This window comes from Lotus japonicus, chromosome 3 (assembly GCF_012489685.1).
Source record: "Lotus japonicus ecotype B-129 chromosome 3, LjGifu_v1.2".
Lineage (NCBI taxonomy): Eukaryota > Viridiplantae > Streptophyta > Magnoliopsida > Fabales > Fabaceae > Lotus > Lotus japonicus.
The window spans coordinates 95172337-95182504 of record NC_080043.1 but is presented as its reverse complement, the minus strand read 5'-3'; the positions used below and the strand labels follow the sequence as shown (position 1 = coordinate 95182504).

The following is a 10168-nucleotide window of genomic DNA, read 5'->3' as shown; positions in this document are numbered from 1 at the left end:
AATCTTAAACTACAAACTTTTTAGAATGGAGGGAGTAACATATTTAATTAAGTAGAGAAGTGAAACATTAAAATTAATTTCAATTTTCAATATATAATGGAAAACTCATTCTAATGAATGAGACCAAGATTTATTTTAAAAAAAAATAAAGGGATACCAGAATTGTTACCGAGTAAAATAAACTGGCCCAAGGATGTCTTTTTTTTTTTGAACAGGGCCCAAGGATGTCATATTAGAGTAATTAGACTCAAGCCTCTATTTCAAAAAAGAAGACTGAAGCCTGAATGGCTCAAATCAAGTCTCAATGGCTTAATCCAGTTCATTGAATTTTTCACAATTAAACTATCGATTTCACAACACAACTTTCCATCACAAAATTAAAATTATGAAAATTACAATATGTTTCTATATATTCTTTTATTACTTTTATAAAAATACATTGAATAAAAATTAACTATATATTATCTTTCCAGGAGAATTTAGAATTATTACGAAATTATTATTTTTACTGATCGACATGGATTTGTTCCTACTTGATCCAATCAAAACTTCTATAGGGTCAAGTTAATTTTACACTGAAATGGTAATGATGTCAAGAAAACATATCTGATACAAAATGCTCATGCCACCCAAGTGAGCATTGTTTTTTACAAATCCAACCTCTCAACAAACACTGTCCACAAGAGCAGAGCTATATGCATATCAATGCATGAATTTTTTCGAAACTTACAACACCTGTCCAGAATATCTAACCAAGATACTAACAAAAACAATGTATAAACAAAATCAAATGCAAAAGGAAAAGGAAAAAATAAATAAGAGTAATATTAACTCCTGAGAAGAGTCTCGATGGCTTCAAAGATAAATGGTGACATTTCAGGGCTTGGTGTCTTGATTGCAGATTTGACGCCAGGGCTTCCAACAACTGTGGTAAGTTCAATTAATAATGGTATCCCTCGAGGCATTTTAGCTGAGAAGTAAAACACATCCTGGTTCGCATTCTTGCGCTTTGCAATGAAGAACACGTTTGATGCGGCCAGTCGTTCCACTGTTGGATCCACACCACTAATCACAATGACTGGGAAGTCCTTGGAAACCTCATTTGAATCAGGAAGGGACCTCCACGTCTGCAACAAAGTTAATGAGCAGGTTTCAATTTCAAGTATTAATCATGAAAAGTGGCAAAAACATGAAAAGTGGCAAAAACAAAAACATGACTGAATAACATATATTAGAACAATCCCAGTAACAAAAAATTGGAAAGTTTACGCATGAAAGAATCAAGGTATGGCATAAATTGTCAAGTGAGAACCTATTGTAGTGAAAATGGATCAAAGGAATGAAAAGATGTACCTCCAGGAAAGCGGAACGTTCCATTCTACCATCCTCAGTAAAAAGTACATGGAATAAGATTTTGTCGTTATAATACCACACGGGCTGTTGATTGTTTTTTATAGCAACCTGCAAAAGTGTGCTAGGAGGACCTTGGGACATGTTCTGGAACACAACCATTGGAAGGAGAGTCCTAGTTGAAGTTCCAGGTTGCAATTGAGGAACCTGAAAGGTGAACCATCTTATTAGAGCTTATTTTGATAGAAATAAGAAATCCCCAAGTAAAAACAATGTATGCAATAAAAACCTGTAGTGGTCCAGCAGCCGCAAGACCAAATGTGTTCTTGTTAAATTGAATCATGAAGCCATCAAGTGGAACTTGAGTGTTGTTCTCAAACAACATACTGTAAAATACTTGACCATCCCTCCTAGTTAGCTGTGCACTGATTTGTAAACCCTGACCAGTTGAAGCAGGAAGTACGACAGGCAAAGGAGGCCTGCAATAAGCGCGCAGATCTAATTAGTAATGTTTTCATATAAGGTTTCAGACATTGCATATGCTGATAGGTCTTCCCAAACTCATGTAAACATCTTTCAATATTAATAATAGATAAAGCATCGCTAAATTATTCTAAATCCCTATTTGTGTATAACTTATCCTTTTATCAGATAATAAATTAAACACAATACTACTAAAATGCATAGCTTATAACAGTAAACAATTTCATATAAGCCACACTGTTACTTTTGAGTTTCACTCACCCAGTAGGAGTAGCTGGCTGATCAACAGGTACAATAGAACTATTATCCATGCCCATCAAATCACCAAGTAAATCTGGCACAGGTGCAGCAGGTGGAGGTGACGCTGGTGCAACAGATGCAGGTACTGTATAGCTGGAAGTAGGTGGTGATGCAGCACCATTGGCAGGATTTGCAGATGACTCAGAATATCCTGATTCACTTCCCTCAGGATAGTCATCTTCTTCAGTTTTCTGGGCCGATGAGTGCGTGCGGGTTACAAATGCATCCGGGGGCTTGTGATATACAGAAGATAATGTAGCAATATTGACAAGAAGCTCGTCAAGGAGAGAAGGATCAAGTAGATTTGAGTCATCAGTTATCACAGGCTTCTCAGCTAACACAACGTCCTTAGCTGCCTGGGACAGACAAGCTAGGCACATCAAATTTAGATCTCAAAATTTGTGTCGAGAAAAGAATTTATTAAAAAATGTAAAAATATGGGAGAGGAAAACCCAATAATTTGCCTGTGGTTGGACACTAAGCAGTAATTAATTGCCAATCATAGCAGTGTGCTAAGATATACCTAATAGTTTTCCCATAATGATAAAATAAATTAAGAACTCCTCTGTAAAGAGTAAGCAGTTGATAAGTTCAATTTGAATATCCAAACTCAGTTGGATATGCACGGTGCACCACAACTAATTGACCACATGTTGACATTAATGCAGATCAAAAAGACTGATTTCCAATTCGAGAATGAAATCAAACCTCAGGGTCAGTTGAGAGGAGACGCCAATATATGTATGCACGATCTCGCAAATCAGGATTATCTGTCTCCACAGTGGCATTGTTCAGAACAACCTGTAACCATTAAGCTATAATGTGAAACTTAGCATAGCAGGATCTGAAGAATGTAGATGAAACAGCTGCTTAAATTTTTAGAAACTATAAAGAAGACTCGTATAACAAACTTTGACAAAGGATAGAATGGCAAAATTGTCTTCCAGACTTCGTTCCAACAACTTTAGAAATTGTTCAAGATATAGGCTCAAAGGCGTACTTAAAAAAATGCGAGCATTCATTTTTTATTTTGGAGAAAAAAATGCACCACAGAATATAACGTGCAAGTGTTCAGACTAAGGTAGTGGTGAAACAACCAAGTTTCTAAAACATAGAATGCAAGCAATGATCTAACATGTATAACAACCAATATGAAAAATGATAAGTTGCTTATATAGACCACCTGGAGATGACAGTAATAAACCCCTAATTAAGAAGGTCTATGCAAAGAGGTGTAGGGGAGATCTAGGGGACCTAATCCATCAGTGTTATTAATTGCGGATGGCGGGTCATGGCGGAAAGCTAAAACCCCGCCATACATGACAAATAATGGCGGGATATCAGCCATGGCGGAAAGCCAAAAAACCACCATGAGAAACTGCATGGCGGCGCCATGGCAGATATTTGATAACACTGTAATCCATTGCAGTCATTTTCATTGAACAACTAACTCAGTAACCAAATAAAGTTAGTTAGTAGTTACAACTTACAAGGGCGGGTAGTTAGTTGTTAGTAATATAAATAGGGGGCAGTAGTGCTGATAGGGGGTATGCAGATTGTAATTGGACATTAGAGGAGAGAGTTGAGCCCCTCGAAAGTCTCAACAACACCATTGTATCTCTTTGCTATACTTTCCTAAATCCTGTCTTATTGGACAGGTTAGAAAATTAGTGTTCTTCATCAATAATACAAACATTTCTTCACTTCTGTCACTTTCTTGGTACCAGTCCTATCAAATTGGTAAATCTCACAAGTTAACCCTATCTATAAATCACATGCGAGAGTATGAGGAAATTCAGGGAAGATGAATACAACCGAAATAGTACCAAAAATATCCATTTGGCATTTGGAATGAAAAACAAGAAAACAAATCACCACAATTATGAACAAAACATGCATAAGGACCTGAATCATCTGCTGTGGTCCCTCAGTTGGCTTCTTAAGGAAAAGTTTAACAGTAGCTGTCAGCAATTGTAGTTGGACTTGTGCAGGTTCTTCAGGGAAACTTTCCAAGAAACTTTCAAGAAGCTCATCAGCATTGTCGATTCTTTCCGCATATTCACCAATTATCCAGATCATTGATGCCTATCCACATAAGAAAGGGGACGATAAGATAATAAGCATGCATGCTAATGCAAAATGACAATTACAGAGGCACTCAGAGAAATTGATACCTTGGCTTCAGGCTCATCCAAGCTGTCTAAGCTCTCACAAAGTGTTGCAATTATGGACTCATATCTGCCAAATGGAACAAATGTTCAAATAAGTTTAAAATATAATACTAATTGCTAACTTCACTACCTTCTATCGCCTCCCCCTAAGGAAAAAAGAGCATAAGAAAAGATAATCTTACGTGTTAGGGTATCTTCTAAATATATCTTTGATAACAATGATTGCCTCCTGAACCACATAATTTACTTTTATCTTGATCAACTCAAGCAAAACACTGATGCATCTTTCAGCCGCTCTCTCTAATTTGATGGCACAACGACCAATTGCACGAACAGCCTTTCTAACAAAATCTACATCAACTTCAGTAGCATATTCTTTAAATTCCAATAAAACCTGTCAATATCATAACCGGTATGTCAGCAAAAATAAAAAACTGACCCATGATTATATACCAAATATAGTGAAGCTGCAATGAGATTTAAAAGCAAACATGTTTTATGAAATTAAATGGCTATTCAAATGGAAAAGATGCATTTCTGCATCAAAACAATGACAGAAATGTGAGTCTCATCAATGTAACAGGATAGCTTGTTCTTTGATAGAAGAAGAAATTTCATTAGAGAGGAGAAATAAAGTACAGGATATAGTGTCCTCCAAAATAAGTAAGTAAAATTAGAAAATGAATGGTGAAAGAATGATTCTTATCCAAGGGGCAGGATGAATGATTAACACATCTTTGGTCAGACACATAGTGTAGTGTTCACTATAATCACTACAGAATTCACTTGAAACAAATGAAAAAATGTGAAGAATGGGAGAAATATGAACTGAAAGCAGTACAATGTAAAGCATACCTGGTCTATATTTCTGTCTGAAGCGAGTTTTATCATAATTTCTAACTTTTCCATTTTCACATAGATGGGATCATTGTACTTGCAGAAGAACACCTACATGTAGAAAAAGAGCTCCGTAACCACCCCATCCTCCAGTAGATGATTTTCCATAAGTTCCCTAGTGTGTATTATATTTTAATAACTTGGTTACAAATAAACTAAAACTTAGACCATTACCTTAATTTCATGTGCAAGAATTGTTGGTCTTCTTTGTACTATGAGATTGATATTCCGCAGTGCAACATATTGTATCTCAGGTTCTGCTGAGAGTAATGTCACAAGGGGAGGAGCCATCTTTTTGCAAAGATTCCGGACCACGTCAGTACTGGTGATAAGCTCCATTTGTTGAAGGATCATCTACATGTCATGAAAATTATGGTTAGCAAACCATGCCAAATGTGAAATCTGAAGCATCAGCTTGAGAGCAATTAAGCTATGCATAAATATAAGCTATGTCATGAATCAATTATCCAAAAAGAGGAACTATTGGGTAAAGAAAACATGAATGGTTTTATATAATATTTCTAACACACCCCCTCACGCAAGAGCCCATTAGGCTTGAAGCATGGGCAATGCACTAGCTCACCTGCCATGAGCTAAAATTCAACTTTTATTAGGATAATGGGGGGAACAATGATCGAACATTAGACCACTTGGTCATAGAGGCATGATACCATGACATGAACCAATTACCCCAAAAGCTATAAGCTATTGGGTAAATGACACATGAATGGTTTTATACTATATTTCTAACAAACATGATAATTGCAAGATAACACGTTATTTGTGGGGAGGGGGGGAATCACCTTGACAGCTGATAGTACAACTGCACAATTGGCATGTTGTAAACGTGGGGTAACTCTTTCTACTATGTTTTCTGCCTCACGAGCATCAGCTGCCTTGTATCTGGAAAGAGCATCCAGGATAAAAACTTGACCCCATCTGGTGATGAATTAAAAGTAAGTTGGGTTAGATTGAATAAAACAATGTGATAAAAGATGGACACGGAAAAGACAGGTTGATAACAACTGAAACAGTGTCTAATAACTGCAAAATCAAGTGAATCAACTAGGCAAAATAGCTTGGTGATAATGATAACAAAAACATAAAATGCCAACTTACTCTGTACATTCATTTAAAGCAGTGAGGAGTTTGGAAAGTGTGTGACTCGTGATCTCAAAGATGGGTCTACTACTATTGTCTTGAATTTCTGCAAGGGCTGCAACCGCATTTGCGACAACCATAGGATTATTATCAGAAATCAAATCCTTCAGAGATTCCAAAAAACCCCTGTCCTCAACTAGCTCTGCATTTATGTCATAAAGCTTAGCAACACAAATCGCCGCTGTCTTGCGAACATATGGATCATCATCCTGTCAACATATCAAACATAAGTAAGGGTTACAAGTATGTGGCCCAAAAAGTCAACATATCATTGTAATCAGCAAAATAACAAAAAAAAAAGTGAACTTTTCAAACTTAAAAATAGACACATGCAAATTATAACAAAACTGAATAAGTACCTTCAGACATCTTTGAAGGGGATCACATAGATACTCAGTAATTTTATCCACACGAATGCAGCCCATTGTCCGCACAGCTAAGGCACGAATCAAAGGATTTGGATCTTGTGAATCCTGTGCAGTATTTTACAAAATGAAATGAGAAGTAAATGTGTTATACAACTTCCCGTCAAGGAGAGTCATGAAACAATTGTCAATTTATGTGTATTATAATTTCAGAGTTCGGATAAACACGTTGGAGCTGAACGAATCTGAGAATTTTGAATGAATTACAGTGTATCATAAGTTATAGTATAGTATAAAAATTGGGACCACAAGATGGGGAGGGAAAAGGGGATGCATAGTCTCAATAACCACCACATCCAAAGAACTTTGTGATGAATAAAAATAACGAAGGCACAAAAACTACAAGCAAACAAAAGACTGGTCATTTCAGCTTTCACCTTCACAAATGTATTCACTGCGAGTATAGCAAGGTCAGGCTGGCTCTTCGCATAATTTATCAGATATAAGTAGACCAACTTTTTTAGCTCCAAGTTCTCTGTTTGCATGCAGTTGACCACATCTGTGAACAACGACGAAACATCCTTCCCAACAGTCATAGCAGCAATCACCTTTTTCACCGCATCTTTTCTTTTATCCTGCAAAACATGAACAAAAAAAAAAGATAAGTGAGATTCAAATGCCTTCTTACATGCAACTTTCAACCATAGCAACAAAAGAGATGTGACTAAAAAGGAAAGACACAAAGTACGCGCTTGGATCAGCATTTTCAAAATTGATTTTGGATAGAATTGATTACACTAAAAGTGAGTTCAAAATGAAATTCGATAGATTTATGGAAAAATCAATTTTTGTAGGATAATGTTGTGAAATACAGTTACAAAAATCTCATTTCTCATAATTGATTATGTCCACTGCAGAATCTACTTTCTCTAGCTTCTCCAAAAAATTGACTGTGGGACTGAAATCAATTACTCTGAAATGATTCCCAAACATCTATGCACTCATTCGAAAAGTGATTTTGCCTAAAATGTTCCCCAACGCGGAACCAAACACACATCCATCCGCGAAAACATGTCCAACAATTAAAAACAAGGAAACAGCAATCACCATAAATCAGAACTTGAATCAATCTTAGCAACACATTCATCATGTAACTATGGTAATTTGCAATGCAACACCTAATTGCAACTACCTGCTCAGTAACAACAGCTGATATAGCATATCACAGCACGGAATCACCGAAACACACAAGCTAGCTAACTATAAAATGCAGAAAATAGCGAGCATAGCAAAGACTACAAATCTGAATCTAACATTAACATGAATCAAAAATCGCCTAGTTCATCATTCCATCATTGTTATTTATCTAGGCATCGGTTGAAAAACACAGAATCCATCAGATCAGGAACACAAAAACACAACAACATGAATGCGATCTGAAATCGAATACGATTTGAAAGAGAAAGCACAAAACAACGAGAGATCGGGGGATCGAGATCTGAGAGGTAGGGTAGGGTAACGTAACCTTGTACTGAGAATTGAGCTCTTCTTTGAGCTCAGGGATTTCACCCTTCTTGGTGGTGGAGAAGTACTTGGAATCGTTTCTGCTCATTTCACCTCCCAATTCTTCTTCTTCGAATGTCGATGTCGATGTCGATGGCGATGGAGAAGACGAAACAATCTCGGTTTTGAGTTTAGTTGTGAGGAGTTACGATACGACTACCAGATTTTCCAAAACGGCGTCGTTGGGGTGATTATTATTATTATTCACAATTGCGCTTGTCAGAATGGCAAAATTGTCCCAGACAGCGGGTCAAAATTGACTCTGCTGAAACTACCCCTAAGCAGTGCTGTGCTATCAAAAGAGTCATTTACAAAACCTTATTTTTACACTCTTTTTTAATTACTCACTTATTTATGAGTTGAAGCTTTAAAAAAATTGAAATTTAAATGAGTCTCTAGAATAAAGATCATGATTTAGATAGCGTTAAAATGAGTCTTGTTATCGAACACTTATAAATAGTTTTTAAACTAGAAAAATAAGTTTGAACTTACAAAAATGTGATGTCAACCATAGCCTAAAGATGATTGTGCTGAGAGAACTACGACAAATACATAATTTTATGACCTTTTGGGAACAAATATGTCTTTTCGCTCATTTCATGTTTTTGTATCGATTAATTTTCAATTCTTTAAATAGTGCGGAGCCGCTTTCATTTTACTCTTCTTTTTCTCCCCTTCGCACTTTGCCTGTAACAATCGTCGGAGGGATTGAGAGTCATGTATTGCTCAACGCAATATAGGCAATTGCCATAGGCAAAAAAAATTAGTATCTTTATACTATATACTCTTAAGATTTTAGAGATGTAATGGAACAATTTTGAGAGAGTCAAAATATTGTGAAAAATGTAAAATTCATAAATAAATAAATAAACCTCAATTTAGATCAAATTATTAATAATGATATCAAACATTCACTTAAAAAAATTGTATTGAGTATTTTTATACATAATAGATCAATCAACTAATTCTACTAAGACACAATTTAAACAATTTTTACAATATGGGGCTATTTTTTTGTTTTTATTTGATTCCAACAAATTTACAGCTTTAGATCGACGAATTGAAAAAATATTTTATGAACCTTGAAAAGTTTTTAAGTTTTAATGAATATTCGAACACATTGTTGGTTTTGATTTATTTTTAGAATTGAAAGTACTAATAGATGTGTTATTAAAAGAAATTAATTGCAATACTCTAAAAAATATTGAAATTTTAGATTCTTTTCCAAATTCATATATTGACTATTGAATTTTATTGAGAATCTATTTTCACAAGGCAACGTGCATGTTCAAACGATGACATTTAGTGAACGATAGGAGGGGAGTGGGGAAGCGTTGTCGTAGGATGTAGCTTTCTATGTGATTGTTGCAGGGGAAGGGGAGTGGGGAAAGTGGTTGTGGGAGTGGCGGTGGCAGCGGTGTGGCAAAGAATGAGGAGGAGGAAGTGGAAGAAGGTGGTTGGAGTGTTGAGGGAACTAGAGGAAGAGTGTGACACGACAGTTGGGAGGTTGAGACAAGTTGTGAATCCCATGTCGTGGAGATGCACGCTGGTTAGCCATCAGAAGGTGGCTCCAAGCTTAAAATGTTTCTCACATTTCAGCTGATCTGAAAGTATTGTTTTCTAAATTCAAAAAAAATAAAATGAAAGTATTGTTTTCTTCAATGTGCGTTAAACTGTTAATAGTTCAAACTAGCATATTTACTTCAGTGAATCATTTCCCCCCCTTTTTTGCTCTTATTTTTATGCATATTTCACCGTAAACGAATAAGAACATTCATTTTTTGTAACCTTTAATATATGAATAAGTAGTGTAATTGTTGAGAATTTAGCATGTGATGAATGATTGTATCAATGCACCTGATAATTTTAAAATTTTAG

The 10168-nt window shown here is 35.8% G+C and overlaps 1 protein-coding gene across 1 annotated transcript; it reads right to left on the bottom strand.

Annotated features, from left to right (window-relative positions):
- Nucleotides 1-587: 587 nt before the first annotated feature.
- On the bottom strand, nucleotides 588-8478 carry LOC130747746 (beta-adaptin-like protein C). The gene is made up of 15 exons (XM_057600765.1): nucleotides 8253-8478; nucleotides 7165-7362; nucleotides 6722-6835; nucleotides 6321-6571; nucleotides 6005-6140; nucleotides 5376-5555; nucleotides 5160-5252; nucleotides 4487-4698; nucleotides 4308-4371; nucleotides 4039-4218; nucleotides 2842-2934; nucleotides 2095-2489; nucleotides 1640-1829; nucleotides 1354-1557; nucleotides 588-1127 (listed from the first exon to the last, which is right to left on the bottom strand). Exons 1-15 carry the CDS (start codon nucleotides 8337-8339, stop codon nucleotides 828-830), a joined length of 2697 nt encoding a protein of 898 aa, XP_057456748.1. The 5' UTR covers nucleotides 8340-8478; the 3' UTR covers nucleotides 588-827.
- Between the last annotated feature and the right edge of the window lie 1690 nt (nucleotides 8479-10168).

Bases quoted from the DNA above. Each gene is read 5' to 3' on its own strand.
- LOC130747746 (XM_057600765.1), bottom strand. From the start codon at position 8,339: ATGAGCAGAAACGATTCCAAGTACTTCTCCACCACCAAGAAGGGTGAA. The intron at 6,836-7,164 runs GTGAAAGCTGAA...AATACTGCACAG, and splicing joins CAGTGAATACATTTGTGAAG to GATTCACAAGATCCAAATCC. The intron at 1,128-1,353 runs GTACATCTTTTC...ACTTTGTTGCAG, and splicing joins AACGTTCCGCTTTCCTGGAG to ACGTGGAGGTCCCTTCCTGA.